This window comes from Canis lupus, chromosome 22, assembly GCF_003254725.2.
Source record: "Canis lupus dingo isolate Sandy chromosome 22, ASM325472v2, whole genome shotgun sequence".
Taxonomy (NCBI): Eukaryota; Metazoa; Chordata; class Mammalia; order Carnivora; family Canidae; genus Canis; species Canis lupus.
Window position 1 is genome coordinate 45,263,417 of NC_064264.1, and position 22,560 is coordinate 45,285,976.

The 22,560-nt window shown below is 38.7% G+C and overlaps 1 protein-coding gene and 1 long non-coding RNA gene across 5 annotated transcripts in view; one reads left to right on the forward strand and one right to left on the reverse strand.

Moving 5' to 3' along the window:
* The window catches only part of GPC6 (glypican 6), a 1,091,148-nt gene that overhangs the window by 961,098 nt on the left and 107,490 nt on the right, over positions 1-22,560 (forward strand). For both annotated transcript variants that reach the window (XM_025441287.3, XM_025441288.3), the window contains exon 5: positions 21,738-21,868. In XM_025441287.3, the coding sequence (XP_025297072.1) occupies positions 21,738-21,868 (131 nt within the window). The remainder of the gene's footprint in view (positions 1-21,737; positions 21,869-22,560) is intronic.
* The window catches only part of LOC112656072 (uncharacterized), a 30,844-nt gene continuing 11,711 nt past the window's right edge, over positions 3,428-22,560 (reverse strand). For 2 of the 3 annotated variants that reach the window (XR_007404815.1, XR_007404814.1), the window contains exons 3-5: positions 18,248-18,344; positions 17,345-17,468; positions 3,428-3,837 (exon numbers count right to left, since the gene is read on the reverse strand). This is a non-coding gene — a long non-coding RNA (uncharacterized LOC112656072). The remainder of the gene's footprint in view (positions 3,838-17,344; positions 17,469-18,247; positions 18,345-22,560) is intronic. The other variant, XR_004808339.2, reaches the window with a different exon arrangement.

Below are 22,560 nucleotides of genomic sequence, written 5' to 3' on the forward strand. Positions count from 1 at the left end.
AAATAACTATCACCAAGTGCCAGTTACATGCCAAGCATTGGATTTGGCTCTTTCATGCTTCATTTAACTTTCTCAATATCCTGTGAAGTGGTTATTACCATTGCCATTTTACAGATTTCTAAACCGAGACTCTAAACCAAGATTTCTAAACCGAAAAAGTAGCCTCATATGTGAATGAGAAGTGGGATCCTAGTGTTTGAGTAGATTTGAAGAAGACTTGGGGAGCCCACTTGTCTCCCTTTCAGTAGATAAAAGCCTGAGGACATAATCAAAGGATGGAGATACGGCTTCCATTTGCAGATGTAAATATTTAAAATACCATACATTTATTTGACACCTGCTACAAAATTCACCCTCCATTGACCTTGACATTTCATTATTCTGAAATGACCTTTGCCCTTTAGCATAACACTTATCCATTAAAAGGAAAGAAAAGAGAAATGGAAACTAAGAAGAGTAATGTGAAGATCACAGAAAAGATTTTTTATACCCCTGTGCCTCTGCTTTCGATCAATTTTTCTCTTCTATCCCAATAACGTGGTTAGCCAAGCCAGACCAAAAAAAAAAAAAAAAAAAAAAAAAACAGAGAAATGGCTCTTCCCTCTCATTTTTGCTACAGTGTCAAAATAATAAATAGGTTAATCATATCAGTTGCATTGACTTGGGACATCTTAAACACATACCACCCTTCAGGAGGGCAGAAGCACCGTTCCAGGGTTTTTATTGAAGAATCCCTACTTTTTCCTTTTCCTTTTATTTGTGTGAACACTATAGTCTAAGAAGTATTGAACCTTGTCTGAGAAGCTGCAAGACGGCTCTGAAATCTACAGACCAGCAGCAAGCTTTTAAAAATGCATCGGGCAATCTAGAGTATGCTTTTATATTAATAGAAGACACAGGTAGATGAAGAGCTATGGCCACTGATTTTTGACACAACCCTAGAACTGTATCATCAGTGTAGAGTGTATGTGAACCTGTCATTTGAAATTGAGTCTGTGGCTGCTACCACTGTTTTTTCCCATGGCAACATGCCAGTGTCCCCAGGACTTACATCAATAATCACTGAGGTCTAGTGGGTAGGCCAGGCAGAGGCCTAGAGATAAGTCTTTGATCTTCTGCATACCTTTGTTCCAGCATCTGCAAAAAGAAGGGATATAGACTCCTCGCTCTACTCCCCTTTCCTTGTGACAAAGGTTCTAAAGTGTTAGACAAAACCAAGGCTTTTACTGCATTCTGTAGTTGGCTGGTTTATTTGATAGTGGGTTAAAAGTGAAGCAGGTGGAAGAAGTTAGCGTTCCACCACTAATGGATTTGTTTACTGAATTGCTTGCATCTGTGCATAGCCCTGTGCTAAGGAATAAATGAATGACGATATACCGGATTCATCAGTTTATTCCTCACCGCTAACCAAGGTCCTGGAGTTGGAAGTGGTTCTACGGCTTTTCCACTAAAATTGGTCTGTGCCTTTGCCTTACACACAACCCTTCGGAGTCCCCTTATCTTTTCTTTCAGCGCATACTTATGGCTGAGAATATGCATCTGCTATGCATCAGGTGCTGTTCTGGGCACAAAGAAATGAAAGATAAATAATTCTTAGTACCCAGCCGCAAAGAGCTCAAAGTCTAGCCAAAGAGATAGGCTGAAAAACAGATCATCATGCCATCATGTGCAACAGCAGGGAGAGAGAAAATGAGGAGGCTGTGAGAGCTCAAAGGGGACAATTCTTAAAGAGAAGGACTCCAATATTCATAGCAAAATTTAAAAAGTTGTTTGAAATTAATGGAGTACTTCACAACCCACGTTCCCTGAGGAGGATCATGTGACACAGGTACGAAATTGAGGACCTAGTAGTTGGATACCTAGTGTATCATAAGCCAGAGGGGAGACAGAAAAAAAAAAATGGGAAGAAGAAGAAACAGAAAACGTGAGTGTGAGGGGTGAGGGCAACCAGTAAAAGAGAAGAAAAGCCAGGAAACCAGATTGGTCAGTGACTGAGCAGAATAGCATTGGGGTGAAGTGACAAGAAAAAGACTGCCAGAACAATCAGAGGCTGCTTAATTCATGCTGTGTATGCTTTTGTCAATTAGATTAGCATAAGCCTGTGCCATCAATATAAATGATTTATTTTATCAATTTGGGTTTTTTTGTTTGTTTGTTTTGTTTTTTACATTATTCACAGGAATGTTGAAGAACATATCACCTGGGTTGGAAGGCAAGTTTTTAGGTGGTAGTCACTCCCTTTTAATCATATATCTGCCCTGAGCCCTACTCATTCTCCTAGCCAGGGCATGGGATCCAACTGCTCAGTGGACATTTCCTCTGAGCCTCTGACCTGTCATCCTTTCCCTTTGAAACCTGACCTCTCCCTCTCCTGTGGTTCCCCTTCCTCATCATGCTTTTCACTCTCTTTTTGTCTGTTCTCTCTTATCTGATAGTCCATCTTCTATCCTACCCATACCTCCTACTCCTTCTTCTCTAGTTAGCTAACTCCCAGTAATTCTATCAGGTTTCAAAGGCACAGCTCCAGAAAGCTACCTCTGCTCCCTTTCCCCTCTCCTCCCCTGCCACCCCTTCCACCTCACCCCCTGCAGGCTGATCTAAATGCATTCTCTTTGAGGTTCCATTGCACTGGGTACATGTTTCCTGCTTAGCCCCCATTACACTGCATAATTGCTAGTATCCTTGTTTGTCTTTCCATGAGTCTGGGAGCTAGTAGAGACTTCATACAGCACAGTTACTCAGTACTTGTTGGTTGATTAAATGAATGAGTAAACAAAATAACACATCAGAAGTCAACAAAGTCAGGAGTTGAAAGTCTTTAGTTCTGTTGAGTCTTTTCACGGTTCCTCAATAGTTCAGCCATTCAGGAGTTACGTTGCCATAAAGGGTTGTTTCTGACTCAACTATTTTTTATCCCAATGGTGCTAGTGTAAGCATCCTAGTTTTTAATTCTTTATTTTATTTCTCTAGCTTTTCTATATACTATATTGATATTATTAGTTAACCTTTAAAAATAAATTAACAATTTTTAAAGCCTCTCTCTTCTTAACAAACAAACAAATGTAAGCCCGGGCCCAGTCCTCTTCTAGCCTAGATGTTTGTGGGAAGGAGTGAACAATTTAGGAGGAATAGTGAAGTGGTTGGTTGTTCAGAAAATATTTTGTGATAAGGTTTAGAAAGCATTAGTTTCTTGAACACTGGCTTTGGTTTATTGATATGGATGTATATGGGATAAGGTCAGTAACTGTACAGTCTAATGCAAGTTTTGAAGAATGAATACACATTTTCTGGGTCAATTTTTAAAAATATATTTAAGACTTCCACATAATAAATGTATGTGGAGGAAAAAGGGATAGATGTATACAATATAGATGCATACAGCAGACACATCTCTCTGCCAGAATGAGTTTATTCAATAAATATCCAGCAGCTTTTTCAGAATAGTCTGCTATCAGGGTAATGGTTAGTCTCAGAGTTCTGACCCAATTCCAAATCAGTAATTTTATTCTTCCTGTTTAAATTCCCCTACCATTTCCACTCGACACAGAATTCTTCTTCATTTCCCATCCCATCTGAAGTGTTACTCCATCCTGAAAAACAGCCTCGTGTACCACTCTAAAGGTGACTGCTTTGCTATGATGAGTGAGGCAATTTTGCTATGTTAAGTGCTTTGGGAAAAAAGCACTTATAGGGCTCCCACTGAAATGCAGCTAATATTACTCAATGAACCTTCCTTTCAGCCGTTGTGCAATGTGGCATTTTCAAAATGAAGAGGCCTTCCCCCATTGCCGTTTATTTATGTGATGTATTCAAAATGGTCCCGTCTCCTGAAGGCATCTGGGAATATGTGTAGAAGAAATATGAAAGAGACAAAAATTAAATACAGATGAAATTAAACAGCTACCAGTAGAGAGGCCAGTGGCGTCACAACTTCAAACCTAGATCTAAAATTCTGAATGATAGAGAAGAATGGAAAATAATCACACCAGGTAGCTCACAGTACATCCTCTGCCTAGCTAAATTTTAAATGATGGCTTCAAGAGGTTCTTAGGGTGCGCAAATATGTCCTAACTACAGAAATCAGAGCTTCATAGACTTGGGAGGGAAAGTTTGTGCAAGCTTATTGAGTATGATTATAGGCAGCATTTAAAAGGTAGCCACGTTTTTGAAAAGTATAGCAAGCAACACACTAAATATGCACAGATATATCACCCATTGGTTTCTAGAACATATTGCCTTGTTTTTTCTTTAAAATTGCTCATTATTTGTCTTTTAGTAGACTCGAATTACTGTTCCCTTTTTTAGAAAGATATCTGAATGTGTTTTCAGGACACAAGTTTGCTTTGAAAAACAGTGGTATTGTTGATTTATAAATACCCAAAGGTGTCTTACAGTTAATTCAGGTGTGTTCGCAGAAATAACTCAAAACCCATCTTTCTACCTCGGTAAGGATACAAATGGGAAGGCACTGTACACCGATTTTTAGAGTGTTGACTCTATCATCAAACAGTAGATACTCATCCTCAATTTTTTTCTATTTCTATTGTAAGAAAGTCTACATTTTCTCTATCTTTTTATCTTAAAGACTTACATAGATACTTGGAAAAAGAAAGAGAGAATTTTCTATGAAAACATCAAAGCATTTGACATTGAATGTCTTCTTTGACCAAGATAACAAAGACTTACCTTGCTGAGGACCATCTCTCAAATTTTGCGAATTATTGTTAATGTTTTTATTAATGCTACAAGCATTTCTGGGACTTTCACATTGCCTTTTGAATATGTATATTTTTAAAATCTTTTTAAATGCTTAGAAGCACACAGAGTGAGTGTTACAAGCCTGGAAGTTGGAGTCTCATGGATCCAGGTCGCCATCAGCTCCATTCTCAGTATGGAAACTCTGGCTTCACTAAGTTGATTTTCTTTAAAATGGGGCCAAGTACAGCATCCACCTCTGAGAATCAGAGGATTAAATGAGATAGTGCATGTACCACTTCCCTGCAGGTGTATAGGAAGTAAATGCTAACTGGTGGCTCTTCAACAAATGAGCTACCTGTCCTTCCAGTCTGAGTCAGTGACTATCTGCTGATCCTCTTTGCATCCATATCTAAATCTTCATTATCATCGACTCCAGATGTCTGCAATAATCTAATAGGAGAATGCGCACAACTTGGTAATACTACTCCCTTATGTTAAAGTCCTACTTCCCTTGCATTGCAGTTTCAAGTTGAATTTAGAGTCTCTGACCCATTTTTTTAAGTCCTACCTTTTTATACCACGTGTGTTTTTTTTCCCTTTAACATTATTTTAGGAGGAAATGGGCTTAAGAATGGAGCTAATAAAACAAGCCAAGTATTTCTGTGACAGGGCACACACTTATCCATTCCTTCTACATCCTGCCAACATGTAGGGCTTCTGTTTGCTTCCATGGAAGCATCTTATCTGCATCCCTGTAGCTTTCCTTCCTCTGTGCCATCTGTGTCCTTCACTATAATGCCTCCCAAATACTTCTGTCTGTTGTTGCTTGGGTCAGCCTCTTAGGCCAGTGACCCTGCCCACTTTCTCTTTAGTTTATCCACCAACTGCCTGTGCACTTGTCCCCACTGATCTGAGATGCCCAACCATGCTCCCTTGGAGATGGGCCAGATCTGTAGATCCATGTGACTTTGGAACTAGAATGCCCATGAGCTACCTACAAACCAAAATATTTAACTTTACAAATGGGAATGAAGAACATAAGCGTCACACTTTTAGGTTGTGGTGAAAGTACTAGAACCAGTGTCTCCTTTTTATGCATTTAAACCCCTTTACAATGGGAAGGGAAAACAAACAATACCTTTAATGTGAAATTTTTCCATTTAAAAATACAGTGTTGGAGATCCCTGGGTGACTCAGCAGTTTAGCGCCTGCATTCAGCCCAGGGCCTGATCCTGGAGACCCGGGATCGAGTCCCACGTCAGGCTCCCTGCATGGAGCCTGCTTCTCCCTCTGCCTGTGTCTCTGCCTCTCTCTCTCTCTCTCTCTGTCTCTCATGAATAAATAAATAAAATCTTTTTTTAAATAAATAAATAAATAAACAAACAAACAAATAAATAAATAAAATAAAAATACAGTGTTATTGTAAATGTCTGCCTTTTAAATATAGGAAGTCTAGGAAAGGTAGAATCAAAGCTGTTTTTCTTTCCTTCATTTAGCTGCCCATATTAAGAATATTTCTCCTTATTAAATCCTGAACTTTCTGTATTTATCAAAAGAAATGAACACTTATCTTACTTTTTTTAAAGATTTATTTATTTATATATTTATTTATTTGAAAGAGAGCAGGGGGAGGGGCAGAGGGAGAAGGAGAGAGAGAATCTCAAGCAGACTCCTCACTGACCATGACACCCACTGAGATCATGACCTGAGCTGAAATCAAGAGTTAACCACTTAATTGATTGAGCCACCCAGGTGCCCCTGTTCTACTTACTTCTTTTTTTTTTTTTTTTTTAATTCATGAGACACACACACAGAGAGAGAGGCAGAGACACAGGCAGAGGGAGAAGCAGGCTCCACATGGGAAGCCCGATGCTGGACTTGATCCCAGGACTCCAGGATCAGGCCCTGGGCCGAAGGCTGAGCTAAACCGCTGAGCCACCCAGGCTGCCACTCTACTTACTTCTTAAATAAATAAATAGCTATCAATTTAAAGAAATCTATCTTAAGTTGGTAATCAGAAAAAAGGTACAGATCAGAGATAAGAACTATATTTTATAGTAGTGCAAAATTGAATAAGATCCCACAAAGCAAACTGTGATAGAATGGTTACAGAAATTTAGGATGCATTGAAAATATAAAATATTGTATGGTCACTAAATGGGTTTTTTCTTGGATATAGTGGGGATATATGGCTATGCGCTATTGAATTGAAAATAAAAGAGGAAAACTGCATTTAGCCTGACCTCACTACTATTCATATTAGAATTAACATGAGGAAGGAAGTACCAAAAAATATTATCCATAGTTATCTGTGTCTTGGTAGGTGATAGAGGATTTTTATTCTCTTCTTTTCCCAAATGTTATATAACAAACATAGATAAACAGACACTGAGTGGAAATGTCCAATGTGCAGTTGGATTTCCACTCCCTGGTTAGGAGATAGTTGAGATCCAGTGTATATTTATGATAAAAGGAGAGTAACTGCCTAAAAACTTTCCTTCCAATTCAGTTCTTCAGCATAAAGAAATCTAATAAGACAGTAACTACATCTTTCTGAAAACCAAATAAGTGGTTACCTTTAATTTTATGGCTGATGTCACATGTTCCTTCCCCAATCATACACATCTTCTAAGAACAGAAAGACCACTGCACTCTCTTAATCAATGAGATTGCATTCCAGTGATAAGTTCTAGAAGAGCCTACACTCCCAACACTACTAACAGAAGGCCCAGAAAAAGAAGGCATGTACCCACAGCTTGACTACAAGAGCAGCTACCCGAAGTCCCCAAGAGCACTTGTCTGCTTGACACAGCCTCATGAAGAAGCGCAGCCACAGAAGTGCAGTGCTGATGCTGTGGTGTGGACATGACTCCCCAGCCTCAGCCTTATTCACCATGCAGATACACTCAGGCCCGCCTACCTCCCTGAGACTCAAGCAGGTTTCCTTGGCTACTGGGACAAGTTCAAGCCATTCTATGATGTTTAGTTCTGGCCTGCTCCGAACAGCACCTGACTACCCACAAGACATGAAACCTTGGGCAAGCTCTTTCACCTCTAGGGTCTTAGATCCACAACCATTAAAGGAAATAATAGCACTTCCTACAGCATGGTATTGCTGTAAAAATAAAAAGGAAGCTCTGAATCCTAAAGCTGTTAGAGTAGTACCAGACTAGGCTCATTGAAAGTGCTGCCTAAGTACCCACTCCTTTTCTATCATGGGCTTTTTTCAAAAATTTTATTTATTTATTCATGAGAGACACAGAGAGAGAGAGAGGCAGAGACATAGGCAGAGGGGAAGTAGACTCCCTGCAGGGAACCTGATGCAGGACCCCATCCCAGGACCCTGGGATCACAACCTGAGCCAAAGGCAGACACTCAACCACTGAGCCACCCAGGTGCCCCTCTATCATAGGCTTTCTTCTCTCTCTCTCATCTCTCTCTTCTCTCTCCCTCTCTCTCTCCCTCTCTTCCCTTCTCACTCTTCTCTCCCTCATCCTCACCATCTTTCTCTCTTTCCCTACTCCCCTCTTTTCCTCCCCTGCCAGGTTAGAAAATGATCTTTATCTTCACCTTGGGGTATATGTTGAAGATAACTTGAAACAAGATGTAAAAACAGTAGAAGTAATAGAAAATTATTTTGCTATTGCACGGGATGAATCAGAGAATAGAAATGATGAAGTCATCACCTCCCAAAATGAGGTTTTCTTTTCTCTTCTTAAATCATCTGGCTTTTTTTTCTTTGGGTCTGGTGACCCATGATGAAGGGCAGACTGCTCTCTCTCTCTCTTTTTTTTTTTTTTTTTTTTTCATTTTCCTTTTGGTTCACATGGCACTGAGCAACAAAATAATAAAAAATATATATTTTTTAATAATACCAGTACACACATGAGTAGGAGAGAAGGGCTCCCATTGCTTGCTGCATCACTCACTAATCACTCTATTCGGACCCAACAGGGAGTTCTGACAACACACCTGACTTCATTTATTTATTTTTTATTGGTTCTGGGAGAGGTTTGTGATTCATTCCATGTAGGTTGCAAGCCCTTGTGCTACAAGAACAAATGGTCTCTGGGGTTATTTGCTTTATTAACTTTTAGGGCAAAGGAGGGAGAAATAGGAGAATTGCTTTAACTGCAATATACTGGCAAAAAGTTCAGACTTCTTTAGTTTATTGATACCCAAAATGCTTTCACTGGTTCTCTTTCTTAATGGTAGGTTAGCTGGTTGGACAGAAAGAATCAGTATGATGGAATAGAAAGAGCTTGTTGCAAGAACTGTCTGATGGCCACAGCGCTGCCATCGTGCCCGCCAAATCACTAGACCCCTTGTGTCACTGGGACTCGGTGACCTTCTCTGTAAAATAAAAGAGATAAGATACTGTCCTCTTTCAGTAAGGGTTTATGACTTCATGGATGATGATGAAATCAAACCTTCAATATGCATTTTGTGAGGAAATGGAAGGACTTGCCTCTCCATAAAGATACAATAATCGTAATTTAATAATAAGCATTTATTGTGCTCTGTGCCTTGTGTTACACCTAAACCCTGCAGTGACATAGGAAGAGCCCCCATGATAACAGAGGACATCAAGGATCACATTGGTTAAAAAATTTGCCTCGTGGTCACAGAGCCTCTGACTCTGTGCGAGTGCTGTTTATAAGTTTGTCAAGGACAATTCAAGATCATGGTGCCCACACTGAAAGAATGCAGTCCCTAAGGGAGGCTTAAAGGAAAGCTTAATTGCAGCAAAGAAGGAAGGAGAAAAATCTTAGGACAAAAATGCTCTAGCTTTATCATTTATCCTTTCTCTTTCATTATTCTCTTTAAAAGTGAAGCACTTGCAATTTAGTAAGTAACGAAATAGTAGGAAAGCACATGGATGCAATTTGAGCCATTACAATGCCTGGTGTATTGCGTAAAGGGAGAGAAAACAAAGATTTTGGTCCAAGGGATGCAGTTTGCACTGAATGATTTGCTTTTCTTCTTTAGGTTCTTGTTTCCTAAACTATAAAACCAACTGGTTGGTCCAAATCAATCCACTAGCTATGAAAATTCTGTGAGAAAGATCTTTAAGAATTCTTTGCCCCTTAATCCCGTGATTCATCATCAAGGTAAAGACCATTAGGTTGATGTGAGTTATTTGAACACTCTTAGCTACCAATGACATAAAAAATTATTCCAATGAAGAATCAGCAATAAAAATTTAAATAAAGGATTATGGTTGGTAGTATACACTTTGATGTCCATCAAATTCAGGATTTACAAGGCCCACTCTTTCTGGCTTGTGATATAACTAAACATCTCTAAGATATAATATAGCGTTGTGATGATGCTGGCATGAATATATTACATTTTTATGAAATGCAATGCATCATTCTACTAACAAGAAACCAACATCAGAAAATGAGTCCTGGAAATTCCAGTTTCTGTGCTATGCTGGGAGGACTGGGAAATTATTGCTCTCGCAATTTGCAACTCCTTCTACAGCGTAAAAGCAAAATAAACCTTTGTTTGCACTGGTTTCAGAATTAAAGCGGTTTGTATATTTGTCCTCTCCTCCTCTTCCTGGATTTGGTTTCAAAGTAAACAGTTGTCTTCATTAAATTCTCTTTTATTTGGCTTAAGTTCTTTAGTTACTGTAATTATTCTGGGTAGCTGTCCCTGTTTTATTTTTGTATCAAATATCTGTGCACTATTTTAAACTACATTTAATTGGCTCATTTCCATTTCCTACTATTTACCTCACTTTGTGGTACTGATTTCTGTAGCTAGATCTGACTCCTGTCATTGTCTGTTTTGTAATTTTTTATGGATCTATACACTGTACAGGCTTGGCAAAATTAAAAAAAATGATCATTAATTTGATACTTAGTGAATGTGGACAAATTACAGGGAAGAAACAAGTATGACATTTATCACAGAGATTTGTTTTGAAAGTTAATGGCAAACTTGGACTCTTGAGAAACAACAGGAACTACCTTGTTTGGTAAAGCCAAATATGTCAACAACATTCTTTTTTTTTTTCTAGATTAACCTAGAAGTGACCTCTGACAGAAAGAAAACCAGCCATACTTTTCAATTCCAAGCTAAAAGATCTAAAAAGTTATTTCTACCTAATAAAAAAGTACAATAAGATTCTAAATTCCCACAGAAACTCTTCATCTACCTTATAACACATCAAAAGCCACCAAGGGGCTATTTATCCTGCAGGCCAGTGCTAATAAAGTTTCACAGGCATTTGTGATGGTACTCATGGCAGAGGAGTGGACAGGCGGAGTTTTAAGGCAGGGAGGAGGGAAACAAATTAGCTTTTAAGTTTCTGGAAGAAAATACAGAGAGATTTTTTTTAACCATTCCAATAATTTATTTAGCAAGTGTTCATTTCACAACTCTTCAGATCCCAGTCTGTTCTAGGGTTTAGGGCTACAGCAGGAAACAACAGAGAGGAAAGCCACTGTGCCCTCTCGAGGATTACAAAATAGTGGGGGAAAGAGGGACATTAGTAAATATACACATAATAATACTGCAAATGTTACCTGCTGTCAAGAATACAGCATTGGGGGGCGGGGGGGAACCGGGGTGGCTCAGCGGTTGAGTATCTGCCTTTGGCTTAGGTCGTGACCCCAGGTCCTGGGATCAAGTCCTGAATCAGGCTCCCTGCAGAAAGCCTGCTTCTCTCTCTGCCTATGTCTCTGCCTCTCTTAAAAAAAAAAAAAAAAACAAAAAAAAAAAAAAAAAAAACACCAATCAGGGGCACCTGGGTGGCTCAGTAGGTTAAACATCTGCGTTGGGCTCAAGTCATGATCCCGGGGTCCAGGGGATCCCCTGCTCAACAAGGAGTCTGCTTCTCCCTCTCCTCTCACTTATGCTCTCTCTCTATCTCTGTCACTGTCTCTGTCTCTCTCAAATAAATAAAATCCTTTAAAAACATACAGCAATCAGATAAGAGTGGGAGTTTGTAGGGTAGCTAGAGAAGTTTCTTCTAAGAGGTGGTATTGGGGGAGACCAACAAAAATAAGATACACAGGTATTTGGGGTAGAGTATTCAAGGAAGAAAGGATAAACCATAAATGCATGGGCCCTGAGGCAGGACAGCCCCTGGCCTATGTTCACAGAACAGCAAGGAAGCTAGTGAGCGAAAACGTAGGGGCAGTAGCTAAGTTCAGAGAGGTGAACCTGGAAAGGAGAAAGCTTGCAAAATAGACACGAGACTAAGAAAACCTAGACAAATGAATGGTAAATTTGACTACAAAAAAACTTAAAATTTCTGCATAGCAAAAAACCATGAACTAAGTCAAAATATAAATAGCAACTAGTGAGGAAAAATTACTTCATGTCACCAAAGGGGTGGTGTCTTTAATGTATTTGTGTGTGAAAGAAATGTCCTTATATCAATATGAAAAAGTTAGTAACCTAAAAGAAAAACAGGTGAAGAAAGAATATGAAGGGAAAAAGCTATAGAAATGGTATCTGAGCATATTCAGGGATGTACAACCTTCCTTCTAAATGAGGGAAATTCAAGTCAAAACCACAATGAGATGCCAGTTTCTCTCCCCATCAGATTGGCAAACATCCAACCATTTGATCTTAACAACATCTAAAAGTTTGAGACCTAGGGAACCAGATGCTGTCATGTATTGCTATCGGGAATGTAAGCAGGTACAGCCTTGGGACGCTTGGGTGGCTCAGTGGTTGAGCGTCTGCTTTCCGCTCAGGGAGTAATGCCAGGGTCCTGCATCGGGCTGCTTCTCCCTGCACCTATGTCTCTCCTCTCCCTCTCTGTCTCTCATGAATAAATAAATAAAATCTTAAAAAAAAAAAAACCGTAAAACCAGATACAGCCTCTACAGAGAGACCTTTGGTACTATCAAAATTTTAAATGCCAAAATATAGTTGACCTAACATTTGAAATTCGAAGACTTAATCAATAGATTAATCTGCACATGCGTTGAATGAATTCTGTGCCAAGATACTCACTGTGGCATTATTTGTAACAGCAGGAAACCACAGGACATGTTGAGTAGTGAGAAATGAATTCGAAGTGAGGGATGGAGTCTGTGATTATGAATCCCTTTTCAGACTTGCAGCCTCGAAAGTTCTTCAGCAGGTAAAACGAGAACAAGGCAGCATCTAGGTCAACTTGTCCGCCATTGATTTCAGGACAGATTGCCTATGGGTGGGACCTTGGTGACAACTTCAATGTCACTTTCAGACTGCTGAAGGAACTCAGAGCAGGGAGTAAACAAGGCTGCTGAGGTGGGCAGGGATGAGCTAGGGCAGGGATTTTCTTATGCGGTGCAGAGAAGTTCTGACTTTCTCTTGAAGACAATGGCAACTTTTAGAAGGCACTGACCTCATCTGATTTGCATTTTTAAAGACAGTTCTTCTAGCAATGTCAGAAAAGAGATTACCGAGAAGCAAAAGCAGAAGTGGGGATAGCGATTAGTGTAAGAAATCAGAAATGCTGTCCAGAGGAGGGAAAATATTCTCTGTTTGGAATTCTGGTGAATCAGAATTCTAAAAGTAGAAAAGACTTCACTATAGAATTGTCCTAAAAATCAAAAACAAAAAGGAAAAGGAAAAAAAAAAAAACAGCTCTGAGAAGGGGGCATGGCCCTTCTGACTAGGCAAGCATACGCTCTCTACTATCCCGTCGACACCCTTCTCTGGGTGTTCAGGTCACATCTACCTGCTGCTGTAACCCTGTCTCCACTGGCTGCGCTCTCTCCAGGCCTCCCAGGAAACACATTCCTGTCTAAGATCTCATGAGCATTTTAATTACTGGATTTGAGTGAAAGCAAAGGGCACGTATACTCAATGTGCCAGGCTCCAGCTAGCCACAGTAGAAAGCACGGCCTTCTCATTACCTCCGTACCATGGGCATAAATGAGCTTAGGTATGAATACTGAAGCTGCTTTTTTGTTTGTTTTCTTTTAATGAATGACTGGATGCCACTGAATGAGTTGACTAGGGTTCTTTTAAAATGTCTTGATTTTTTTTTAATTCTTTTTTTTTATTCTTTTTTTATTATTCTTTTGTCTGCTTCTCAGTGGGGAAAATATCGTGGCTAAGCTAAAACACTGGTGCTGCAGATGGAAGTGAGTGGGAACATTACTTGTAAAGAAAAACCAAAATTGGTCACTATGGAATTTTGATGAAACAATAAGGTAGACAATGCATATATATATATATCATTTTTCAAAAAGCAGATTATCAGGACAAATTTAAAAGATTTAATGAGAACTTTGAAATGAGCGTTTAATCTTAATTCAGATTTCTCTCAGAGGACTAAAAAATTGTTCTAATGTCCGTGTGTTTCATCTTTGTCATTTCATAAACACCATGAATGTGACCAGCATGAACACTTCTGTACCCCCCACCCCCTGACCACGACTTCATAGTGACCCAGTGATACTTCTTAGCAAGTCACAAATACTTATTAGGTCAAGTTGAGCTTATTTTGATTGGATGTTTTCAGTTTTCTTAGCTTATTTTTCTTGGCTTTTTTGAAATATAACTAACCTATAACACTGTGTGAGTTTGGGGATCCCTGGGTGGCTCAGCGGTTTGGCGCCTGCCTTTGGCCTAGGGCGCGATCCTGGAGACCCAGGATCGAATCCCACATCGGGCTCCCGGTGCATGGAGCCTGCTTCTCCCTCTGCCTATGTCTCTGCCTCTCTCTCTCTCTCTCTGTGACTATCATAAATAAATAAATAAATAAATAAATAAATAAATAAATAAATAAATAAATAAATAAATAAATACCACTGTGTGAGTTTAAGGTATACAGCGTGTTGATCTGATAACACATATATATGATAAAATGATTATCACAGTAAAGTCACTTACACTACCTCATGTCGTTACCCTTTTTGTGTGTGTAATGAAAGCTTTTAATATCTATTCTTTTAGCAATTTTCTAGTATATAGTACGGTAAGCATTGTTAGCTATAGTTACCATGATGTACGTTACATCCCCAGATCCCATCATCTTGTACCTGAAAGTCTGTACTCTTTGACCACCCTCACCCGTTTCCCCCAAATCTCCCCAACTGGATTTTCAAGGTCATTTCTACTCTATTGTTATTTAGGAAAAGGCTGATAACACTTCATTTAAAAATGAAGGCTTTTTTCTTCTTGTCTCCTCTAAAACATTTTGAAAATCATTCCCTTCTAGGTTAGAATCAGTAGCATTCAGTAAGATCATTTCTGATGTTACATCTCCTAATCTCAAGAAATAAATTAAAAATATATATCTGATCATATAAAATCTCACTTAATATTTATATGTTAGAAGAACATAAACATTCAGCAGTCCCTGCAGCAAGATAGTTTTTAATCCAGTGCCATCCAGAGATCAGAGATAACATCTAGCTCCCGTGTCAGAGCCTTTGCTCTTCATAAAGTCAAATACTCAGAAAAAAATCAGAATATTTGCCTTTTTTCCAAACCTGCTCTCTATCTCTCTCATGCTCACATCCCAGGGGAAATGTATATCTTAATCTGAGGCTAGCTGTGCTCTGCAGACTTAGAGCAAGTTTGTTTTGTATATTCCCTTGAGGGCAACTTTTTTTTTCACTATTTCAGTGTTTGTCAACTGGGGTTATATCATAACTGTTAAATTGGTCAAATATTAATTGACTAGAATTCTGAATATTTAGGTCCTGACAAACAAATGTTGGGAAAATATCTGAATATTTTATAAATATTGTAAATATTTGGCTGCTCTGGTTTCCTATTGCTACAAATGAATTGTTCCCAAATTTAAAATACCAACCATATTATTACAAATCACAGTACAGTGGATTGGGAATTCACATCAGCTCAGCTGGCTGATTCTTCTGCCCCCCACAGTGTTGACTGGGGTCACTAGATGGCAATCCACTGGGAAATGGTAATATCTCACTCATGTCTAAGGTGTTACCATTTCCCTATGCAGGTCTCTTAGCTGCATAGGGGCTGCTATAATGGAAATGCCATAGGCTGCAGGGTTTAAAACAGCAAACATGTATTTCTTACAGTTCTGGAGGCTGAGAAGTACAGGGTACCGAGAGATCTGGAAACTGCGCACTGTTAGTGACAGCAGTGACAGAGCACACCCAGATTCAAGGGGATGGGGCATAAACCCCACCTCTCAATAGGAAGGGCATGGAAGACTTTGTAGTCATCATTAATTGGCATAGGGGCACATCATGAGAAAATAAAGCAGTCTTGTTTCTCTCACTAATGAATTCATCCATCACAAAGCAGCTATTATCAAAACGTTGACTTAGCATACCAAAGAGCACCAGCTATACATCTTAAAGTCATCCCGTGCCTTTCCCTCCCTTACTCCTCACATCAATTGCTGTCAACATTCCCACCCAAATTTCTTGCATGTTGGTCCTCTCTTTTCAACCTCTGCCCCGGAGGATAGTGCCTTGTGTTAGCCAACCTTTATGGAAAGCCAGTTGTGCACCAGGCATTGTGCTAACAGCTCTCCAGGCACTATCTTATTTGATTCCTCATACCACTGCTATTAGGTAGACGTCATGATGAGCAGAATGGGACTCATGACATGCATTGCTTCTCTGGCACTTAATGAAGGGTCCGAGATGGAAACACAAGCACCTGATGCCATCTAATCAGAGTCAGATCTCTTTGCTCTTAACAGGAAAGTCTATGCTTAGTTAAGCAAACTACCTTGGCCTAGATGTGCAGCTTTGCCTGCAGCCTGGTGCCTCACCTTTGGATGCACACCTTCTGGTTGAGCCTTTACACACATCCCCTGTTCTCACACGGTAACCACATCTCTGTGTGCCTCAGAACCTCGAGATGCAATACCACTTATTTCTAACTCATCTGAACGTCCCCTCCACCTAGAAGCAAAAGTGAGGAGTGCTGCTAGAGCCAGACAACTGTCTTTGTTTAAAGAGAAACAAAACCAGTATGGCCCAGGAGATATGTGCAGAAGGATCAGCTGATCATTAGCTGACATGCCAGCACTGCCCTGTTTAATTGGCCATAGATAACAGCTGAAAGAGCACAGTTAAAAATAATGTTCCAAATATTTCAAAATATAAAAGGCACAGAGATAATTAAGACAGCGTAGGATGGCAGCCTCTGGAGTAAGTTATGGCTATGTTGTGACTTAACGGATTGCAGAGAAACTTACCAACCACTGCCTTAGTGTCATAAAAGTATTGGGAGGAGAGAGAGGTATGGCTTCCTTCAGCCCCAAAGAAAAAGGAAAGTTGTCCTGACCTGGAGAGCTTGGCTGATGAGAGCCTTGCCCAGCCGGTGGGAGGCAAACCTGTCAAGCAGGATGCTCTTGGCTGCTCAGTGGGGTATGCAGATCCTCTCAATCCTCTGAGGTCTGGGGTCCGGGGAGAGTGGCCATTCACTTCTAGGCCTACAGGGAGTTCCAGGACTAGTCAGCTCTGGCCTTCCACTGCCACTTTCTCATTCCATAATGTATCTAAACTAGACTCTTAAAGTCAGGAGCTGTCAGCATGACCCTTAGTAGCAGAGATGCAAAATACTAGAAGCATTTTCTGAAAAGTTGCTTTTCCTTTTGTGGCCCTGGGGAATCCTGTCATGTATATTTAAAACAAAAAGGTTTTGCGGGGTGGGGGGGCGTGAGTGGCTCAGTCAGTCAAGCACCTACCTTTGGTTCAGGTCATGATCCTGGGGTCCTAGGATCGAGCCCCCCATCAGGCTCCCTGCTCAGTGGGGAGTCAGCTTATTTCTCCCCCTCAGCCCCTCTCCTTGCTTGTGCTGGTTTTCTCTCTCTCAAATAAATAAATAAAGTCTTATTAAAAAATAAATAAATAAATAAATAAATAAAACAAAAAGGGGAACTGGGCAGAGGGATGATTGTATCTTTAGGTGACTCGTTTTTGTTTTGTTTTATTTTTATTGGGATATAATTGATGTGTAACATTGTATTAGTCCAAGGTGTACAAAATAATGATTTGATATATATATATATATATAAATGATCACCACAATAAATCTAGTTAACAACCATTATGACACATAGTTACACATTTTCTTTCTTGAGATGGGAACTTTTAAGATCTACTCTCTTAGTGACTTTCAAATGTGCAAAACAATATTCTTAACTACAGTCACCTTGTTGTACATTACATCCCCGGGACTTACTAACTAAAAATTTGTACCCTTTGACCTCTTTCACCCCTTTCTCCCACTTCCTAATCCCTGCCTCTGGCAACCACCAATCTGTTCTCTTTATCTATGAGTTCAGGTTTATTTAGATTCCACATGTTACTGAAATCATACAATATTTGTCTTTCTTTGTCTAACTTATTTCACTTAACATAATGCCCTCAAGTTCCATCCTTGCAGAATTTCTTTCTTTCTATGGCTGAATAATATATATACATCTCACATCTTTATCCATGTATCTGTTAATGGACAGTTCCATTGTTTCCATGTCTTGGCTATTATAAATAATACTGTAGTGGGCATGAGGATAAAGATATATTTTCAAGATGGTGATTTGGTTTCTCAGAACCCAAATGATTGTAAGATCATATGGTAGGCTTACTTTTAATCTTTTTAGGACCTTCCATACTGTTCTTCAGAGTGGCTGCACCAATTTATGTCCCCACCAACAGTGTAAATGTGTTTCCTTTTCCACACTTCTGTAATTCATAAGCACAATAATCATTACTACTCTTTCTATTACTATTATTTTGGTAAAAAACATGTAACATAAAATCTACCCACTTAACAAATTTTTAAGTGTAGAATACAGTATCATAAACTATATGCACATTATTACTCTTAATGATGATTCTGAAATTTTGAGCCAATCTACATTGGTTTTTGAGTGTTCAAAGGAGAATTTAATTTACTTAGTAATTAAATGTATATAATTAGTGTGTGTATATAATAAGGTGTACAACATAATGATTTGATACATATGTATTGAAAAAGGATCACAAACGATCACAAAATGATCATAAATAATATATAAGTATAATATATAAACTATATATTATATATAAATAATATATACAATATAAATATATATTATATATATAAACTTTTGTGTGTGTATGTGTGTGTGTATATATATATATATACAATTAGTAATAGCCTAAACTATATAATAGCTTAAAGTAGCATCTTCTGACTACTGATCTGAATTAAAAGAAAAATAAAGAATACCTGCCTACACCAAAAATGTATCATCTTAAATTAGTTTTTATAAGAAAAATAAATGAATTGAGATAAGGTATGGAAATACAGGAGCAAGAAATTTGAGTAAAAGTGACCATTTGGTTATGTTTAATATAAAGGATCATCAGTTGGACCGCCTTATTCCAAGACTACATGGGCAAATGATCAGAAGAGGCCCGCCCGAGGACTTTTATGGTGATTAGAGTCTAAAAGGATGAGTTTGCAGACCCAGAAATCTAACAAGCAAGCACTGTGGTGGGAAAGGAGCAGGAAACAAAAAAACTGAAATCACCAAAGAGAAACCTAGCTGCTTTATGATAGGATCCCATAATTTCAAACTATGGCACTACAATAAGTCCTTAGCATCCAATCCAAACACTTCCCCCTACTAATGAGAGCACAGTGGCCCTCAGACTTCCAGGATGGCCAACAGTATCACTGTCTCAAGTCAGCCCATTCATGTTGAATGAATACACTGCAGTAGACCAGTACTCTTTGTATTATGATTTATGCAAATACTAATGTAAGACACAAAGTTAAGGATCCCATAATTTCAGTTTCTTTAATTGCATTTGTTGAATCACTCCATCAGGCCAATTCTTTTTCCTGTACGAGGATTCTTGATTCTTCTAGCAGAATACACCCATCTGGAGAAACTTACTCATTCGTCATAATTAATCGTCATCAAAAAACCCGTTGGAAAAAAAAAAAACAAAAAAAACCCGTTGGGAAGTCTAAGGGTAAAGGGGACTATTTTTAATAAATGTACAAAACAATATAAAGACATAAAAGAAATAGATCAGCTCTCAGATAACAGTGAGCCACCTTTGAAAACCTTAAAGGGAAAAAAACATCTTTAATATCAAAATACTACCAACACACAATATGCATCCTCTGTCCACACTGCCAGGTAATTAAGTCAGTAAGATGCAGAGAAATCATTACTTTTGTTATAAGATCCCACTGCGACATACAAAGTCTGCATTATCTAAGGGAAAAAATCAGAAAATTTGTTGTTAGGGGTTCTTTGGGAGTCTGTTCACACTAGAATAGAGGGACCTCCTTGAGTGCATTTACTCTGGTGGCATTACACGAAGGGTAGAGCAGAACTCAGTTCTGGGAGTCTGGCACAGAAAGCCAATGGGTAGCGTTAAAGCTGATGTTACTCACAAAACTGAGTGTTCTTTAGAGATGTGACTCTTTGCTTCCCAAAGAGTACTATATCTTTCTTACAATAATTCATCTCTCTTAAAAGATTTCTCATCTACCTAATTCATAACTATTTATAACCTTGAAAAAATTTTGATGTCGGACTTTGATTGAGCATGGTTGGGTATGTAATAAAAGTAAAATTTGGTTTCTTCTTACTAATACTATAAAATACCTACTACAAACATCATTTAACATTAATGGTATATTATTTTAGAAAGCATAGTATATGATATATGGGTGGTATATTTCCAGTTGCATGCTTAAAATGCACAGAGGGGGAAAAAAAAGCAAAGCATATACAAACTATTCTGGGTGTTATTCTGGGAAGTAGCTTTATGGATGTATCTCTCTCCTTTGTTGTTGGAGGGGTTTTTTTGTATTTTGTAAGTGTTTGATAATAAACGTGTATTATTTTGAAAGAAGGAAAGTGTTTTCAGATTGGCCTCCAAAAGCTTTAACAATTCAAAACCTTGAGATCTAAGATTGGAATCTATATGTTAAAAGTCTAAGCTGTGCTTTCTAATATGGCAGCCACTAGTCTCAAGTCAATATTTAAAAATATATTTAAATTAATTAAGAGCAAACTAGTTTGTTAACAATTTAATTCTCCAGTCACGCTAGCCACATTTTAAGCCCCAGTAGCCACATTATCACCCTCACAGGAAGTTCTGTTCAACCATCCAGATGAAGGCAGTTTACCAAACTGTGCCCTGAATACTGAAGACAAACTGAGCCAGTTTTTGGTGGCACAGTAATGGGCATATGCCCCTCACCATAGATGCTGAGAGACTCCTCATCACCAGTCCCTTTTATACTCCTCACCAGTCTGAGGCTAGCCAAGCTCAAAGGTTATTCCTGTGGGCATTCTGCTAGTCAGTGATGGACCAAGGACGAGAACAACAGGGCTATGCACTCCTCAGGAAGAGCTCTTGCCAACACACTATGACCATCTTCTCCAGAAAACTAAAGCTTCCCAAGCAGTACTTCAGTTCAGCACAATATCATTTCACAAACAGTCTCTTGTGTGCTTACTATGTGATAAACACCATAATAAGCCCTGAATAAACCCAATAAGAGCCGTGTCTGTATCTCCAAAGGATGTCAGAGTGTTAAAACAGGAGGACCCAAAATAGGGGCAGATCTGTTCTTTGCAAATCTAGAAATGCTTCACCCTATCATATATAGGTTTAAATAGGATCTCAACATTTGTTCACCCAAATCCACATGTTAGCACTTCTTTTCCAACATTCTCAATTTTTCTCATCCTCCAGGAGAAAAGAGACTAGACTCCATTTTTGAAATTTAGCCAATCCTTGATCTAATATTGTTTTCTTTTTAGTTTTGTTCTTTTGGTTTAACTTCACACTGGATAGAGACATCCAATGATCTTAATGTGGATTCTCTGTCTCATCTTTAGGCCTGGTTTTATACATGTAAAATAATTTTCAATCTTCAAGTGAAGTAAAATAAAATACTGCTTTGATATTTAGTCATCCATCCCATTTCCAATTATATAAAAGCAAATAAAAATGTTGAATGAAAGGTTATTTTTCAACCAGTTGTGTTGGAACTGTTTAAACACAGGTTAACAACCTGGAGCTCCCTGATTTCATATAAATCATGCTCCTGTATTTTAACAGATGCGATGCTCTTGGTGGCAGAGCGACTTGAAGGACCATTCAACATCGAATCTGTCATGGACCCCATAGATGTCAAGATCTCTGAAGCCATTATGAACATGCAAGAAAACAGCATGCAGGTGTCCGCAAAGGTATTTGCATTAGTCATATTTCTACTAATAAGGAAAATGCAGTCTTCTAAAAATGAAGTAACTATGTATGTCGGCTGGGATTATCAATTCGAATACATTGTCAGAGAGCTTTTCCTGTTGAGCTACAAATTTGCTACTTCATTTAAAATGTCCAACAAAATGACATTGAGAAAGGAAGTAATCTTTAGGTTCTCAGCTATTCAAAATCATGGAATTTCAGAGAGCCCCAGGTATATTGACTAATCCCTCACATTTGTGAGCAATTTGGAGGGAAATTTTCCTTCTAATATGTTTGAAATTTCTGCACACCCTCAGCCTGTTCTCTCTCTAGGAACTTCTAATTATATCTTCAGCTGTGCAAACGAGGCAAATGTTCTATATGTTCAATCGTAAATAATTAAACATTTCATCTGATTTTCTTTTTTAAGACTATGACATAAACTTCATTAATGAATCTTCAGGGGAAAATGCTCCTTTGTATGAAGTCAAGCGCACATTAAAAGAAGAAAAGTACATTTTCATAAATCATATGAGACAGAGCTTCTGGGTTCGGAGAATACACAAATACCAGGTGCCAAATTTCTGTTTGTCTCCATTCAGTTGAAGATAAACAGGACCTACCTTAAGCAAAATTGGGAGGTTTGCAAAGGGTCCCCAGCCTGTTCTTCATTGCCCCTTTTTGCCCACAAGGA